At 44.0% G+C, this 18,733-nt stretch overlaps 1 protein-coding gene across 3 annotated transcripts in view; it reads left to right on the top strand.

Moving 5' to 3' along the window:
* Nucleotides 1–632: 632 nt before the first annotated feature.
* TUFT1 (tuftelin 1) overlaps nt 633–18,733 on the top strand; it is a 58,454-nt gene continuing 40,353 nt past the window's right edge. Inside the window, exon 1 of one of the 3 annotated variants that reach the window (XM_081841181.1) lies at nt 633–825. In XM_081841181.1, the coding sequence (XP_081697307.1) occupies nt 709–825 (117 nt within the window). In that variant the 5' untranslated portion in view covers nt 633–708. Of the gene's footprint in view, nt 826–14,090; nt 14,191–18,733 lie in introns of those variants that run through there. The other 2 variants (XM_081841180.1, XM_081841182.1) reach the window with 2 other exon arrangements.

Below are 18,733 nucleotides of genomic sequence, written 5' to 3'. Positions count from 1 at the left end.
TATTTGGTTGGAAGCTGCCCAGAGTGGCTGGGGAAGCCCAGCCAGATGGGCAGGGTATAAATAATAATAAATTATTATTATTATATTATTAGTACTACGTAGCCCTGTTTAGGGAAGCTTTTAATGTTTAATAGGTTATTGTATTTTAGTGTTTTATTGGAAGCCGCCCAGAGTGGCTGGGGAAACCCAGACAGATGGGCAGGGTATGTATGTATGTATGTATGTATAAATAAATAAATAAATAAATAAATAAATATTATTATCTTTTTCTGCTGAGAGATAGCAAAGCGGGTGAAAGCAGAAACAAACCAGAAGCCGAAGTTTGGGGAAATCTTGGAGGGGAGAGAAAGAGGACTATATAGTAAACGTTCAGAATTTGAGATGTATGTAATGAATGAAAAAGAAAAATGAATAATTTAAAAAAACAACAACAAGACATTCCCACGGGAGAATCTGCTTTAATTCTGTCGCTGTGCATGCAGCCTCCCCGATGTGTTTGAAGACTTCCTTCATCGTCGGGCCTCCATGATGTAATTTCGAGGGAATGTGACAATTAGGAGGAGGAGGAGCAGCCCAAGGGAAAGATGGAACACCTCTCTCAGCCGAGCTGGAGGTCAGACCGGCTCCTCAGCTCAGGCAGGTGAGGAGGAGAAGAAGAAGAAGAAGGAGAGGTTGTTGTCGACAGATGCTCCGAGCCGAAAAGGCGCTATGGCCTCCTGGAACCGTCCCAGGAGGCTCTCCATGCCGGCCGGAGGGATAGGGAGAAGCTGGCTGCACCCTCATCTCTGGGGCCCAGAGGAGGAGAGGAGGGTCTTCTGCCCCCAGGTGAGTCTCTGAAGGGGAAGGGGTTTCCTGCAGAGTCTGCTTGGTGACCGGGGTCGGCAACTGGCGGACCTTGTGCCAAATTTGGCCCAGGAAGGATGGATGAACTGGATTGGCGACGTTTTGGAAGTGCATTCGATCCCCACAAAAAGATATGGGAATTGTCGTTTGTCGAGGGTGCTAGGAATTGTAGCTCTGTGAGGGGCGAACTAAAGTTTCCAGGATTCTGGAGGGGTAGGTGTGTTTTGAATGTAGTTTGTTGGTGTGCTGGGAACTGTAGCTTTTTAAAAAAGAGGTAAATGGCAGTTCTCAGGTTATTGGGGTGCATGGCTGCTTTAAATGTAGTTTGTCAGGGGTGCTGGGAAATGTAGCACTGCGAGGGGTGAACTGCAGGATTCTTGGGGGGGTGTTATAAAAGTTGTTTGTCACGGGTGCTGGGAATTGTCGCTCTGGGAGAAGTAAACTATAGTTCTCAGGTTATTGGAGGGGTTGTTAAAAGTAGGTTGTTGGGCGTGCTGGGAATTGTAGTTCTGTGGCGTGAATTACAGTATCCAGGGTTCTTTGGGGGGTAGTGCTTTAAAGATATGGTGTGCAGGCAACTCTGGGAAGCAAAATTGTACTAGATGGAGATCTGTCCAGTGATTTGGGGCCAAGGAAGCTCACGGCTGACCCCTCGGGCAAAATCCGCTCCCGTCTAGACGCCATCCCTGAAGTGGGATAAATGTTTCTCCTAGGTCTGTGAGGATGAGGCCAGATAGAGCCTCCTCAGCCAGGAGTGGTCTACCTGCGGGGAGTCCCTGGAGGTGTTCCTGCCTCAGAAAGGGGGGTCTCTCTGGCTGTTGGTGTGGTGAGTGCTTTGGTGAGAGAGAGAAAAAGATGTCTCTTCATTTTATATCTTTCAGAGGAAGCTCTCGTAGGAACATTGGGAGCTGCTGTCTCCAACCAAGTTAGCCCAGGGGTTCATTTAACTCAGTATTGTCTACACTGACTGGCAGGCTCTCTCCAGGGGTTTCCGGCAGGGAACATTCCCAGCTCTACCTGGAGATGTTTGGGATTGAACCGAAAATCTTCTGCATGCAGGGCAGCTGCCCTGCCCATTTAAGCTGCAGTCTTTTCCTTAAAAAAGAAATTAAGATTCCAGTCCTCAGCGTTCGAAATATGGGGCTGATTTAAAGATAGGAAGAAGATGGGAAACTGTTTCCCAACCCTACCAGGAGATGCCAGGAATTGAACCCAGAACCTTCTGCACCCAAGGTAGAAGCTCACCCACTAAGTCCTTCTTCTGCAAGGAGTGTTTACATGCTGCATTTGACAAGTACAGTGGTACCTCGGGTTACATACGCTTCAGGTTACAGACGCTTCAGGTTACAGACTCCGCTAACCCAGAAATAGTGCTTCAGGTTAAGAACTTTGCTTCAGGATATGAACAGAAATCGTGCTCCGGCGGCGCGGCAGCAGCAGGAGGCCCCATTAGCTAAAGTGGTGCTTCAGGTTAAGAACAGTTTCAGGATAAGAACGGACCTCCAGAACGAATTAAGTACTTAACCCGAGGTACCACTGTACACAAGCTGTGCAGCCATGTAGCTGCTCACCTCTAAGGTTCAACGACAAACGTGTTCACTCTTTCTCACAAGTGTACACAGCCTTTCGCACAAGCGCTGGCCCACGGCTTGTGCTCCGTTTAATGCGCCGATGAGTCTTGAGTCTGTGAGATGTGCCCGTCAGAGTGTTAGACCAGGACCTGCGCATTGTCAGACTGCTTTAAAAGCTCCCGATGACTCGAGACAGTGAGCCACACTGCGACCGGCAGAAAACGGATGCCTGCTCTTTTTAATTTTCTCAATTTTAAAAATTCATTTTACAAATAAAAAACGCAAACAGAAAAGACAAACAATACAAACAAATTCTTGTCATAGCCTTATTTTTCTAAACATTGTTAAGTGGACTTCCCCAAGTCCCCCATATCTGATTTTCATTTTATTTCATCTTTAGCATTATATTATAATTTCTAATTTTTTTTTTAATCACACTTAAAATAACTTCACATTATATACTTAAAAATAATACTATTTTAAAATACCCTATCTTCTACTTCTAACCCTACAGCCTATATCCACTTCCAAAGCTATTCTAAGATTTAAATATTAACATATTTTTTTCAAATATTCTTTAAACTTCTTCCAATCTTCTTCCACCGTCTCGTCTCTCTGGTCTCATCTTCATCTGCCATTCTTTGATAGTTGGTAAGTATTGTTTCTTCCAATTCTTCGGTAAACGGATGCCTGTTCTTGAAGCAATTTGACTTGGTAAGGCAGGAGAGGGGAACCTGCCGCCCTTCAGAGGCAGCGGCTGTGCAGTGGTTAGAGTGCCGGACTAGGGAAAGACCCGGGTTCAAATCTCCAGTTGGCCATGGAGCTTTGATGGCCCGGTCACGGCCTCTCAGCCTAGCCTACCTCACAAGGTTGTTGTGAGAAGAACCTTGGGATATTAATATAATAAATAATGGAAATGAGTTATTTCAGGACTTAAGATGTGTTGGTAGCAATTGCACAGTTATCTGTTATTGAGGGGCACCCAGGCTATTGGATGGGGTGGGCTTGCACCCCAATAAACCCTCGTTCTGGGTGTGGGTGTGTGTCAACACACCTGCTTTGGTGTTGAATATTCACTGATGTGTGCTTGACATGTTTTCAGCAACTTGATTAAAAAAGAAGTCTGTACGTGTGATTAATCCTCTGTAATTTGACTCGTTTAATCAATTAAACAAATTAGCATTTGGACAAAACCTCAATATGTTTTCAAGATATTTAAGGAGGCGTCTGCTGACATGATGATGCGATAAGCAGAGACGCCCTCTCAAGGAAAAGGCATATTGCTGGCCTCATCATGAATTCTGGTAACTCAGCCAGATCTCAAGGAGCTGGCACAGCAGAAGGGGCGTAATTTGAACTCGGGGTCTGATTCATTTGAAAGAAACCAACTGTGTTTTTTGAAAAGAAAATACATTTGCATGTTGACGGAGAAGTATATTCAAATCACCTGGAGGAGGCAGTCAAATTTAGATAGGAAATATGTCATGCATAGCCAACACAAATTTGCAGGCTGCAGACTATTTGGTGTGAAGACTTGCAGGCGGAAACGCTGAAAGGAATTTATTTATTTTTTTGGTATAGCTTTTCTGTTTCATTTTTAACGAAAATGAATATAATGCATATAAGAGAGAGAGAACAAGCATAGCGACAGATAACAGATGAAAATTAAAAGATGAAAAGCAAAATTATAAAACAGATACCGAAGGGAACGGATCCAGCAAATGCAGGTTTTCTCCTTCTTAAATGTCCTCCTTTGAAAAAAATTCTCTCCGCATTTCCATTTTTTAAAAGCACAAGGCAACTTACAATAACATGAATATAACAATATTTCTCTATCTCTCGGTCTGATCAGATGTAATACATATTGAGAAGGGAGCTTGCTATCTTTAATGCTCTTTCAGGATAATATTCAGTAGCTGCCTGTCCAGCAGAAAACTCACAGGTGAAGCTTTCCCCCTTAGCACAGAGCTGCAGTGAAGGACATAAGCTGCACCTGCAGAATTTCTGCCTGTCACTTGGTGTCTCTGCCCCCAAGCAATGGCAGCCTCTGTTTCTTTTGGCCAAACAAAGTTCCTGTTTCCTTTTTTTTATTCTGTGACTGTGCACGCACCATATATTAAAAGCACCCTTCCAATAATGTTGGGAACTGTAGTTTTTTACGGGCGCTATGAACTTGCAGACCAGTGAAGGGCGAACTGCACTTCCTGGGATTCTCTTTTTAAAAAAAATTTATTTTTATTAAATTTCCATTTACCAAATCATATCATACTAATTATTCTAAATTATAACAATACAAATCATAAAATCCAAATATTTTGCCTAATTATACATTTTTTGTGGGGGGTACCCATGCTTCGAGATCGGTAGGAGTCCAATCATCTTATATTCCTGCTGCTTTGATGTTTACAATATAGTCACAATCCCATCTTCTCATCTCCTTGTCGTTACCCTTTTTCTTCTCAATCACCTCCGAGTTGTCTCCACAAGTGAGTTGAAAGAAACAGTCTTGTTTATATTTCTGTGTGAACTTTGTAATGCTCTCTCGTAATTCACTCACATAGATACAATAGTCCAAGAGTCCCGTTCGAGTGGGCATCGCCATCTTATTCCGTTCCGATGAAATACAGTCTAAATGTCTGCTCGTTAATTTTCCCAGACCCGCTGCATCGTAAATAAGTCTGTCCAGGAGGGTTATTGGATTTACGATCCAAACCTGATAGCAGAATGACGGCTCACCCTCCCTAAGACTACCAATCTTGCAGCAAAGGTCTGCCTCTCGGTGTCGGACCACTTTTATAACTGCGTCACAAAGAGAGCCTTTCTTCTTTCCAAATCTTTCACAGAGTAAAACCTTAATTCGTATATCCCCCCCCCCCCAGTTTATTTTTGATCCCACTTGCAATTAGTCGTTGTGATGGTTCTTCTAAGGGGGAGGGTTGTTAGGTAAATCATATTGAAAAAGAAGAAAGTCTCCCCCTCTTTCCGTTCCGTTCAACATACCAATATGTATGCCATCTTTGATGCTGTCCTCTGTTCCTTCTGTCCCATTCTTCATCGTCTCAGTGGTGGAATTATTTAGCAGATAAAATACTCCTGACCTCACTCGAAGCATGTGCGTTTACTTCTCCAATTTTTGTTACTCTTAAGCAACGCAACCAGTTTCGCTCTTGGAAGCAGCTTCAGGGAGTTCCAAAGCCTACCTGAGGGCTTTCCGCCCAGTGCCTCTCACCCCCTCCTTCTTCCGAACTCGGGGGTGATTTATGGCAACTGCAGGTGAGGCAGCATCTTCCCAAACCTCTGGGAAGACGAGGGAGACTGATTTATTCCCCATAATCAGCCTCTAATTAACTCGTGCAAGCTGGAAAGATGGTATTGTCGGCCATCTTCCAAGGCGCTCCTAGCGGCCCCCCGCACTTCCCAGGATTCTCGGGGTGGGAGGGATGTGTTTTGTGTACACACCGCTCAAGTTCCTTCTCGGCCTCACCTAATTAAAATTCCTGACCTGTGCAGGACGTATTTAAATTTGTTTTGTTCTTTGTATTGTTCCAAAATGTCATTGGCAGTGACATTACCAATGCCTTGGGGGTGGATAGGATTTCCTGATGACTTCCAGGATACAAATTCCAATAACAGAGTTGCTCTTTGTTATGTGTCATGTGTGTGCAACTGCTTTTTTTAAAAAAATGCCATTGTCTGCAAACACTTTCCCCATTGCTTGACCTTCTCTGATGACACAGAATGTTCAGCTGCCTCCAAAGGGCAGTCGCGGAATGCAGAAAAACGGATGGAACTGAAGAGAGTCAACAGGCAGGAAATTGGTATTTTTGTGGCCAGAAGCAGTTTTAGGAAGGGAGGAATATCAAAGATGGCACAGAGGCAAGGAGATCTCTTGAAGCGGAGTTGAGGAGTCAAGGGGCTTGGGATAAAATGGAGGGGGGGTGTTAGGACAGGTTGTGTGTGTCAGCGAGGGGCCAGATCTTTGGTTTCCGTAATATTTCTTGGATTGAGGAAGAAACTTAGAATAGGGAATAAGCTGCGTACACACATTTAAAGCACATTTAATGCACACAGCAATGATCGTGAGAACTATAGTTTACCCCTGACAGAGCTACAATTCTCAGCACCCTTGTTGTTGTTGTTTAGTCGTTTAGCCATGTCCGACTCTTTGTGGCTCCATGGACCAGAGCACGCCAGGCCCTCCTGTCTTCCACTGCCTCCCGCAGTTTGGTCAAACTCATGCTGGTAGCTTCGAGAACACTGTCCCACCATCTCGTCCTCTGTCGTCCCCTTCTCCTTGTGCCCTCCATCTTTCCCAGCATCAGGGTCTTTTCCAGGGAGTCTTCTCTTCTCATGAGGTGGCCAAAGTCTTGGAGCCTCAGCTTCAGGATCTGTCCTTCCAGTGAGCACTTTCCTTAAGAATGGAGAGGTTTGATCTTCTTGCAGTCCATGGGACTCTCAAGAGTCTCCTCCAGCACCATAATTCAAAAGCATCCATTCTTCAGCAATCAGCGACTGGACCTAATGGTCAGGGGTCCCTTTACCTTTTACCTTTACCATTCTCTTGGGAGTTGGACATGCCTTGTGTAGACCATACTGAGGTACACGGATCGAGGGTTTGGTTCAGTACATGGTTGTTGTTGTTTAGTCCTTTAGTCGTGTCCGCCTCTTCGTGACCCCCTGGACCAGAGCACGCCAGGCCCTCCTGTCTTCCACTGCCTCCCGCAGTTTGGTCAAACTCATGCTGGTAGCTTCGAGAACACTGTCCCACCATCTTGTCCTCTGTCATCCCCTTCTCCTTGTGCCCTCCATCTTTCCCAACATCAGGGTCTTTTCCAGGGAGTCTTCTCTTCTCATGAGGTGGCCAAAGTCTTGGAGCCTCAGCTTCAGGATCTGTCCTTCCAGTGAGCACTCAGGGCTGATTTCCTTCAGAATGGATCGGTTTGATCTTCTTGCAGTCCATGGGACTCTCAAGAGTCTCCTCCAGTACCAGAATTCAAAAGCATTGATTCTTCGGCGATCAGCCTTCTTGATGGTCCAGCTCTCACTTCCATACATCACTACTGGGAAAACCAGAGCTTTAACTATACAGACCTTTGTTGGCAAGGTGATGTCTCTGCTTTTTAAGATGCTGTCTAGGTTTGTCATTGCTTTTCTCCCAAGAAACAGGCGTCTTTTAATTTCGTGGCTGCTCTCACCATCTGCAGTGATCATGGAGCCCAAGAAAGTAAAATCTCTCACTGCCTCTGTAGGACATTCGTTACATTTCTCCCCCTTCTATTTGCCAGGAGGTGATATAGAGGGCTGAATTTCACACTGCTAACAAGCCAGATCTTTGGTTTCCGTAATATTTCTTAGATTGAGGAAGAATAAGCTGCATACACACATTTAAAGCACATTTAATGCACACAGCAAAGATCCTGGGAACTATAGTTTACCTCTTAACAGAGCTACAATTCTCAGCACCCTTAACAAACTACAATTCTTTTTCTTGGATTTGTGTGTGTGTGCTCTTTAAATGTGCTTTATAGCAAGATCCCTGACTGAAACCCCACAGAGGAAACCAGTACAGTATGAAGCTAGGCAGACCATTGGCCTGACTAGGTATAAGAGCTAGATAAGGCTTTCTAGAGCAGCCCTGTATTCAGGAACCATGAGGACTAGCGCCTTACTTTAAGAGAGAGGCTGTGGCTCTGTGTTAGAGCACCTGCTTCCTGTGGCTCCGCTGTATTGGATTAAGATGCAAAGACACACAGCCGTTTGCAAATAGACAGAAGCGGCAGGCCTAGCCCTGATGTTTATTTAAGGAGCAAATGCAGGGTTTCTCTCTCTTTTTTTAAAAAAGGGGTCGTTTCTAGTCCTCATGATTCTATAGGGGAAAAAAACAAATTACTGATGAAACTGCCAGGAGCTTTTCCTAAGGGTTCAGCCGGAGTAAAAGCATACAAAAGCCCTTACCCAGTTCTTGTTTTCGTTTTAAACCTTATGATTCTGGCAGGGTGAGCGAGCCCTGTAATTTATCCTTAACTCTCAGGGGTGTGTCTCTCACACAAGCGCTGGCCTTTCCTTACATCAACAACCGGAACGGAGAATATAAAAAGACACGGATGTGTTCACATCAAAGACCTTTATTCCTGTCATAGGTTTTCTCTGGCCTCGCCTCCCAGTGTGTGTGTGTTTGAGATCTGCTGCTAGGAACTACGCCTTATCCCTTAAATATAACAGTTAAGTTTCCAGTTCTCATGGTTTTGGTTATAGGACTGATTTAAATTTGAACACAGGGAGTGTAGTATACAATATATTGATTTCAGTGTGGTTTTTGACAAAGTCCCCCGTGATATTCTCATGAGGAAACTGGTAAACTGTGGGTCAAACGAGGTAACTGTTAGGTGGATTTGTAGCTGGTTGACCGACCTAACCCAAAGATTAATGCAGTGGTTCTCAACCTGTGGGTCCCCAGATGTTGTTGAACTACAACTCCCATCATCCCTAGCTAGCAAGGCCAGAGCTCAGGGATGATGGGAGTTGTAGTTCAACAACATCTGGGGATCCACAGGTTGAGAACCGCTGGATTAATGGTTCCTCGTCATCCTGGGGGAAAGTTGGCAAGTGGGGTGCCGCAGGGTTGTGTCCTGGGCCGGTTGTTGTTCAACGTCTTTATAAATGACTTGGATGAAGGAATTGAGGGGGTGCTCATCAAATGTGCAGATGACACCAAACTGGGAGGGGTAGCTAATGCCGCAGAAGACAGAATCAGAATTCAGAATGACCTTAACGGATTGGAGACCTGGGTGCAAGCAAGTTAACAAAATGAATTTCAATAAGGGCAAATGTAAGGTTCTGCACTTAGGCAGGAAGAACCATATGCACAAATATAGGATGGGGGACACCTGGCTTGCCAGCAGTACAGTGGTACCTCGGGTTAAGAGCTTAATTCATTCCGGAGGTCCGTTCTTAACCTGAAACTGTTCTTAACCTGAGGCACCACTTTAGCTAATGGGGCCTCCCGCTGCCGCCGCAGCACAATTTCTGTTCTCATCCTGAAGCAAAGTTATTAACCTGAGGTGCTATTTCTGGGTTAGTGGAGTCTGTAACCTGAAGTGTCTGTAACCCAAGGTACCACTGTACATGTGAAAAGTATCTAGGGGTCTTGGTGGACCACAAGCTCAACATGAGTCAACTATGTGATGCAGCAGCAAAAAAGGCTAATGCTATTCTAGGCTGCATCAACAGAAATCTAGAGTCCAGATCAAGGGAAATCATAGTCCCACTCTCTTCTGCCTTGGTCAGAGCACACCTGGAATACTGTGTCCAGTTCTGGGTGCTGTTGACAAGCTGGAACATGCGCAGAGGAGGGCGACCAAAATGATCAAGGGTCTGGAAACTAAGCCTTATGAGGAATGGTTTAGGGAGCTGGGTAGAATCATAGAATCATAGAATCCTTGAGTTGGAAGAGACCACAAGGGCCATCGAGTCCAACCCCCTGCCAAGCAGGAAACACCATCAGAGCACTCCTGACATATGGTCATCAAGCCTCTGTTTAAAGACCTCCAAAGAAGGAGACTCCACCACACTCCTTGGCAGCAAATTCCACTGTCGAACAGCTCTTACTGTCAGGAAGTTCTTCCTAATGTTTAGGTGGAATCTTCTTTCTTGTAGTTTGGATCCATTGCTCTGTGTCCGCTTCTCTGGAGCAGCAGAAAACAACCTTTCTCCCTCCTCTATGTGACATCCTTTTATATATTTGAACATGGCTATCATATCACCCCTTAACCTCCTCTTCTCCAGGCTAAACACGCCCAGCTCCCTTAGCCGTTCTTCATAAGGCATCGTTTCCAGGCCTTTGACCATTTTGGGTGCCCTCCTGGACACGTTCCAGTTTGTCAGTGTCCTTCTTGAACTGTGGTGCCCAGAACTGGACACAGTACTCCAGGTGAGGTCTGACCAGAGCAGAATACAGTGGCACTATTACTTCCCTTGATCTAGATGCTATACTCCTATTGATGCAGCCCAGAATTGCATTGGCTTTTTTAGCTGCCGCGTCACACTGTTGGCTCATGTCAAGTTTGTGGTCAACCAAGACTCCTAGATCCTTTTCACATGTACTGCTCTCAAGCCAGGTGTCACCCATCTTGTATCTATGCCTCTCATTTTGTCTAGCCTGGAAGAGAGGTGACTGAGAAGAGATATGAGAGCTATCTTCAAATATCTCACATGGAAAGATGGAGCCTGCTTGTTTTCTCCTGTTCTGGAGATTAGGGCTCCAGGCTCTTGTCCAGCCTATTACCGAAATAAGACACCAAACCAGCACATTCACCGCTGCACTTTCTGATGTAAAGGCGAAATAAGAGCTGTGTGTCATCAGCAAATTGATGACAACGCCCTCCAAATCTCTGGATGACGCTGCTCAGCAGATTCAGATCGATGACCACTGACTTGGAGAGTTTTAAAAGAGCATTGGATGAATACAGGGAGGAGGGGAGCAGCTATCAAGGGCTACTAGCCTTGGTAGCTATGTTCTGTAGGATCCTAAATGGGGAGAATCAACAACCTCAGATATGCAAATGACACAACTTTGATGGCAGAAAGTGAGGAGGAATCAAAGAACCTTTTAATGAGGGTGAAAGAAGAGAGCACAAAATATGGTCTGAAGCTCAACATCAAAAAAACGAAGATCATGGCCACTGGGCCCATCACCTCCTGGCAAATAGAAGGGGAGGAAATGGAGGCAGTGAGAGATTTCACTTTCCTGGGCTCCATGATCACTGCAGATGGTGACAGGAGTCATGAAATTAAAAGACGTCTGCTTCTTTGGAGAAAGGTGATGGCAAACCTAGACAGCATCTTAGAAAGCAGAGACATCACCTTGCCGACAAAGGTCCGTATAGTTAAAGCCATGGTTTTCCCAGTAGCGATGTATGGAAGTGAGAGCTGGACCATCAAGAAGGCTGATCGCCGAAGAATTGATGCTTTTGAATTCTGGTGCTGGAGGAGACCCTTGAGAGTCCCATGGACTGCAAGAAGATCAAACCGATCCATTCTGAAGGAAATCAGCCCTGAGTGCTCACTGGAAGAACAGATCCTGAAGCTGAGGCTCCAAGACTTTGGCCACCTCATGAGAAGAGAAGACTCCCTGGAAAAGACCCTGATGTTGGGGAAGATGGAGGGCACAAGGAGAAGGGGACGACAGAGGACGAGATGGTGGGACAGTGTTCTCGAAGCTGCGAACATGAGTTTGACCAAACTGCAGGAGGCAGTGGAAGACAGGAGTGGCTGGCGTGCTCTGGTCCAGGGGGTCACAAAGAGGCGGACACGACTAAAGGACTAAACAACAAGAAAATGGGGAGATCAGATTCTGCTTAGAATCATAGAGTTGGAAGGGACCCCTGAGTCCATCTAGTCCAATCCCCCCCCAATGCAGCAATGTGTAGCTGTCCCTTATGGACACTGCAAGAACAGGATGTGAGACTAGGTGGGACTTTGGCTTCATCCAGCAGGGCTTCTCAGATGTTCTGATGGAACCTCCAGCTCCAGAGACAGTCTATCTCAATTTCTGGGTTGAGATAGGCGCATTTGGCCACTGTGAGAACAGGAAATTGGCCTGATCCAGCTCCAGAGCTCTTCTTCCATTCTTAACAGCATGGGGGTGGGAGGACTGACTCTTGTAGACCCCCGTTTTGAAGGCTCCAGGGGGCCAGGAGCCTTCAAAGCAGAACTGATTCCCAGTGGTATGGAAAGCCACAGAGAGAATCAGCGGACTCACACTCTCTGCCATCTCCCCATGCCAGGCACTGGTGGGACCTACGGGCATTGATGGGTGGGCAGGGGGTGGGGGTTTGCACAGCTGAAAAGAGCATGCCTCGCAGAGGGTGCATTAAACATGAGATGTGCCTAAAGCATTAAAACCGAGATGTGGAAAATATGGAATCAATGAGGAGAGGCTGGACCGAAATGTGGAGATATGCTTCAAAGATCCAGACCGTGGGGAGCTCTGGAAAATTAATAATTATAATTTGGACTATAATTTGGTCTTTTCTAAATTTTAGTGTTTTTTTTAAATTGGAGTATTATGGTTGGATATATTAATTGGATGTTTTTATTGGAAAATCAATAAAAATAATTTTAAAAAATGAGATGTGCCACTCAAGAGAGAGAGAATGTCACTCATTTGGTTTGTGGCACCTGCCAGATTACATCCTGAGGGCATGTGGGCCTTGTCAGAAAAACAAAACAAAAGATATTGGCCACTGTTGAGCTCAGGCTTCAGGGCCTGGGAGCAAACTGGCACAGACTGTCCATGCCAAGCTGCAGTCCTGGGTTTATGGGCCAACGATGGCTCCAGGAGACCACCTGCCATGTCAGGTTGGTGGAGATGTGCCTGAAGGCGACTGCTTAATAGTACAGGCAAAATGCACTCTGCACATGCTCTTGAGATGTGGTGCTTGGTGTTTCCACTTTATATATTTAGTTTTGTTCATTGTCACATTTCTACCCCACGTTTCCTCCAAGGAGCTCAAGGGAGTCCATGTGCTTCTCTCCCCCCCCCCCCGCCCTTGTATTCTCAAAACAACCCTGTGAGGTAGGTTTGGCTGAGAGGTTGTGACTCAACCAACGTCATGGGGCTGTGTGGGGATTTGAACCCTGGACACGCCCAGATCTTAGTCCAGCCCTCTAACCACTATTCAACACTGCTGCATATATGTATGTGTGTGTGTGTGTGTATTTATTTGCCCAATCATTTGCCCAATGAGGGGCTCAAACCCAAGACCTTGAGATTGAGTTTCATGTTCTGACAGCTGAGCTATTTTCCCCTTTGTGCAGTAACCTCGTTTCCACACACAGGCAACCCAAACATTAAAAGCCTTGCCAGAGTGTGTTGTTTTGTGTATCTCTAAATGATGCTGTTGCAAAACAATTGTGTGTCTCATGCTGTATCTGGAAGCAATGAAAACTAAAGCAATTTCGGAGCAAAGCAGTCTACCCGTAAACTACCCGAGCCTGGAAGGTAGCTTACAATACCATGCACTCAGTAACTAATGCATGGCCATTACTAATATTTAATAAGGCTAATCAATAACAATTACAATTGTAATTTTTAAATAAAATTGCAATTTCTTAATTATGTTTATTAATAATCTCCATAAGTAGCCAAAACTTAATAATAACGAGTTTATACGAAATTATTAATTGCTTAATAGCCAATAATTAATAATTACTGAAAATATTAAAATGAATTATTATTGACTGAAGGCTGGATCACTGAGGACGGCAGGCATCCTGACTCTAGCGGCAATTCCCTGCCCTCAAACGTTTGCAGACTTTATGCGTGGGACTAACCAATTAGTTAATAGATGTATACATTGCCAATGTCTTCATGTAAAGGGACAAAGCGAGTGCGCATGTGCGGGGAAAGGGAGTTGGGAGGGGAAGGGGGCGGAGCCTAAGGAGTCGCCGCGCCGCCGCGGACAAAAGAATGACGGCAGCGGTGGGCGGGCCTTTGGGAGCGCGGGGAGGCGTGGCCAGCGCGAGGGGAGATGACGCTGCAGAACGGAGGGTGGGCGTGGCCGGGCGAGTAAGGGAAGAAGCGAAGGGGCGTGTCGAGGCGGTAGGGGCGGGGAAGTGGGCGTGGCCAGTATATAAGGAGCGGGCGTGGCCGGATGCGCCTTCAGTCGTAAGGAAGCGTCGCCGGGAGCGGAGCTGGCAGGCCAGGTTTGCTGCAATGAACGGGGCACGGAGCCTTTGCACCCTGGTGGATCTGCAACCGGAGGGAGAGAACCCGGTAAGCGACTCTGCACCTTTTCAGCCTCCCCTGTTCGAGCCTTTATAGATAAAAATGAAACTTTTAAATAAAACTTACTTTTCTCTAATGTTTACAACCTTTGCAAGATGGTTGAATTTTAACAGGGAGAAATGTAAAGTATTGCACTTGGGCAAAAAAAATGAGAGGCACAAATACAAGATGGGTGACACCTGGCTTGAGAGCAGTGCATGTGAAAAGGATCTAGGAGTCTTGGTTGACCACAAACTTGACATGAGCCAACAGTGTGACGCGGCAGCTAAAAAAGCCAATGCAATTCTGGGCTGCGTCAATAGGAGTATAGCATCTGGATCAAGGGAAGTAATAGTGCCACTGTATTCTGCTCTGGTCAGACCTCACCTGGAGTACTGTGTCCAGTTCTGGGCACCACAGTTCAAGAAGGACACTGACAAACTGGAACGTGTCCAGAGGAGGGCAACCAAAATGGTCAAAGGCCTGGAAACGATGCCTTATGAGGAACGGCTAAGGGAGCTGGGCATGTTTAGCCTGGAGAAGAGGAGGTTAAGGGGTGATATGATAGCCATGTTCAAATATATAAAAGGATGTCACATAGAGGAGGGAGAAAGGTTGTTTTCTGCTGCTCCAGAGAAGCGGACACGGAGCAATGGTTCCAAACTACAAGAAAGAAGATTCCACCTAAACATTAGGAAGAACTTCCTGACAGTAAGAGCTGTTCGACAGTGGAATTTGCTGCCAAGGAGTGTGGTGGAGTCTCCTTCTTTGGAGGTCTTTAAACAGAGGCTTGACAACCATATGTCAGGAGTGCTCTGATGGTGTTTCCTGCTTGGCAGGGGGTTGGACTCGATGGCCCTTGGGGTCTCTTCCAACTCTAGGATTCTATGATTGTATGATTCTAAGACTGTCGCAGTTGTAAAGAGTAACAAACAGCTCCCGTAGCAAGTATTTTCCTTTTTAATATCATTTTTAAAAAATTCCTTCCCCTTTGTAAAGCATCGTTCCTTGGTAACTTTATTTGCTATTTTTCTAAAGGAAAAAAAAGGATTTTAGGTTGCTAAGTGTTACTCAGAGTAGGTCCACTGAATTTTCTGAACCTGAATTAGTCATGTTTCTTCAATGGGTCTACTCTGAGGAGCATCAAATTCACACCCTTGGAAAGCGATGTGCCCTGTTGATACTTAAAAGAAAAGAAAAAGAAAATGAAGTATTGTGATTGTGTGTGTGTTTAAATGCAGTACTGTACATTATTTAAGAATAACGCGGCGTCCGAGATATAAAAAGAAAAACGACTGTCAAAAAGATAGACAAGTTCGTTCTAAGTCAAAATCAGATTATAATGTGATACTAAAAGCAGCCAGAAGTGTTTGGCAGATCAAGGTTGAATCCTATAAACACTTGGACTGTAATCTTGTCCCTGAGAGTACAACTCCTTGAACCTTAGCAGAACTTACTTCTGAGTAGACCTGCGTAGGATCGCCCTGTTAGTTGAGTACAGTTGGCACTCAGTTAAATAAGTACTGTATAAGATAGTCCTGTGTGGTGGTTACTCGTAATGTACCGTATTTTTCGCTCTATAAGACGCACCAGACCACAAGACGCACCTAGTTTTTGGAGGGGGGAAAACAAAACAAATATTCTGAATCTCAGAAGCCAGAACAGCAAGAGGGATCGCTGCGCAGTGAAAGCAGCAATCCCTCTTGCTGTTCTGGCTTCTGGGATAGCTACGCAGCCTGCATTCGCTCCGTAAGACGCACACACATTTCCCCTTACTTTTTAGGAGGGAAAAAGTGAGTCTTATAGAGCAAAAAATACGGTAAATACTAGCTGTCGCTCATTGCGCTTTGTAAAGGTTGCCTCTGAGCATGGGCAGTTGGCCCTTATGCCAGCAAGTTCCAGACATATATTCAGTATTTCTTAGTCTCCGTCTCTTTTTTTGCCAGTCACCCCTAAAGTAGAGGTTATAGTTTTTTCGCTGGGGGGGGGGGGAGGCATGATATCCTCAATTCTGGGCCAAAAAGCTCATATTTGGTGTGGAAGAGACTACTAGAGACACATTTTTTATCTGGGATTAGTCTGAACTTGTATTAAAGTCAAGTAGACTCAAGATTTCAAGATTGCTTCAAACCTAAGTTTGATTGCTCGGAAGTGACTCCCCATCGAATTCTGTGGGGTTTACTTTTGAGTAGGTGTAGCTAGGATCACTGCCTATATGTATGCATGAGTCTGCTGATTGGATTGCTCTGTTTGCTTCTTCCTTGGGTGTCCTGTTTAAAAAAATGGAGAAAAGCAAACTGTGTTTTGAAGAAATACATAGCATACACTCCTCTGTAAGGAGGAGGCTATATAATTTTTTACTGCTATTCCTGCAGTGACTTCTGAGTTGTAACACTTAATATTTGAGAGGCTCAACGGTTTTGAGAAGTATTTATTTTGCAGGGTGATCTGTGCAAAATGTCAAAAGCAGTGGCTAGATTTAGGACATAATTGCCATGCTTCAGTTGAAAATGGATTCCCCCAAAAGGTTTTTTTTTTTCCGTTTAAATTTTTATTTCATAGAAGTAAAGAATATGTACACACCCACACATATAAACATACAGAAATAAAAGTGTTGCACAGAAAAATAGAAATAAAGAAAGAAATAAAAGCAAGAGAAATATATAGAAACTTAATTTTTACTTTGGTTACATTTCTTAATCTTCGTTTTCAAAACTTCCTTTAGCTTTCCCGAAAATCATTTGAAGTAACACTTTAAATTACACATTTCTTAGTATATATTGTCATTGTACCTTTTTATATACATTTCTTAATGTATATTAACCTTACATATTATTTGGTCTCCTATTCTCTTTAAACAATAACTCACAGTCTTTCACAGTGCGTCTCTAAATCCCTTTAGCGTTATTTTCCCTTGACTAATGAATTCCAAGTAATCTACATATTTTCCCCAATCCTCAGTGAACTTTTGGTCTCTTATGTATCTTACTTTGCCTGTAAGTCTGTCCAATTCCATATAATCCAACAGCTTAAATCTCCATTCCTCCACCGTTGGTGTCTCCTGCTTTTTCCACATCTGGGCCAGCATTACTCTTGCTGCTGTAACCGCATAATATACTAATTTACGATCCTCTTTTCTTATCACATAACCCAATATACCTAGTAGGAAAATTCTGCTTTCTTTGGAAACGTGTATTTTAAAATCTTCTTCAGTTCTATATAGATTTTTTCCCAAAACTGTTTAACTTTTCCACACTCCCACCACATGTGATAGAAGGAACCCTCACTAACCCTACATTTCCAGCACTTATTATCCACCTTATACATTTTCGACAGTTTCATAGGTGTTAAATACCATCTATAAAACATCTTCATTATGTTTTCTTTTACCGTTACACACGCCGTGAAATTTAGTCCTTCCTTCCAGAGTTTTTCCCAATCTTCAAATAGTATATTATGTCCTACATCCTTTGCCCAGCGAATCATTACACACTTAACCTCCTCATCCCCTAAACTCCAATCCAACAGTATCCTATACATTTTCGAAACAATTTTTTCTTCTTTGTTTATAATTTCCGTCTGGAACTTAGATTCTTTCTCTGCATAGCCTCTTTCTTTAAGATCCTTCCTGAACATTTGGTTCACCTGGAGATGGTGTAACCAGTCATAGACATGTTCTTTAACCTGATCGTATGGTCGTACAATCCATTTCCCATCTTCTTTAATTATTAACTGGTTATATGTTGCCCATTTATTTCTCATATTAATAGTCTTCACACACATGACTTCTAGAGGTGAAAGCCAATGTGGGGTTTTTGGTTCCAGCAGATTTTTATATTTATCCCATATTTCAATTAAAGGTCCTCTGAAAATATGATTCCCAAATCCTTTATATATCTTCCATTTATCCCGCCATAAGTAAGCGTGCCAGCCGAAGTTGTTGTCGTAACCCTCCAAGTCTAATAAAAGGTTTTTGTCTTTGTGTGCCGTATCATCTGGCCGTAACATTGACCCTTGGAAGCAAGGAAGGAAACGCTTTTGTGTGCCCATTTTGCAGATGGCAATGGGGGAAATGGAGGCCAGGAGAAAATGACTTCCCTCAGGCCACCTGATGAGTTTGTGAGGATTACCAGTGTTCACCGCAGTTGTGTTTTAACTTTTGTCATAGTGATTTTTGTTGTACTGTATGTGGTACAACATGTATGTATCTATTCCTATATGTTTGTGAGGTTGCAGTTCCTAAAGGTCTCTCTTCTTCTAGGACTTATTTTAGGGCAGGGTGGATAAAAATCACTGTTTTTTTTAAAAAAAAAATAGATTTTTTTTATTTAAATAGGATTTTAAAAATAAAATGCTTTGGAAGAAAAATCTTTCTAAAGGTAGTTTTCTGTTTAGCTTACATTATAGTCCAAAGGCTGTTCATCAGGAAATAAGGATTTGTTTTAAGTTAACAAACATGGATACATATGCTACAATGTTATTGCTTTAGTTAAATAAGTTGTTTAAATTGTTATTAAGTAAATGATTATTTTTCCCCTTCCAAATAAAGTAC

Source organism: Podarcis erhardii, assembly GCF_964252035.2.
Source record: "Podarcis erhardii genome assembly, chromosome: 15".
NCBI lineage: Eukaryota > Metazoa > Chordata > Lepidosauria > Squamata > Lacertidae > Podarcis > Podarcis erhardii.
The sequence above is the reverse complement of the archived record's forward strand: the minus strand, read 5'-3'. Positions and strand labels throughout refer to the sequence as shown.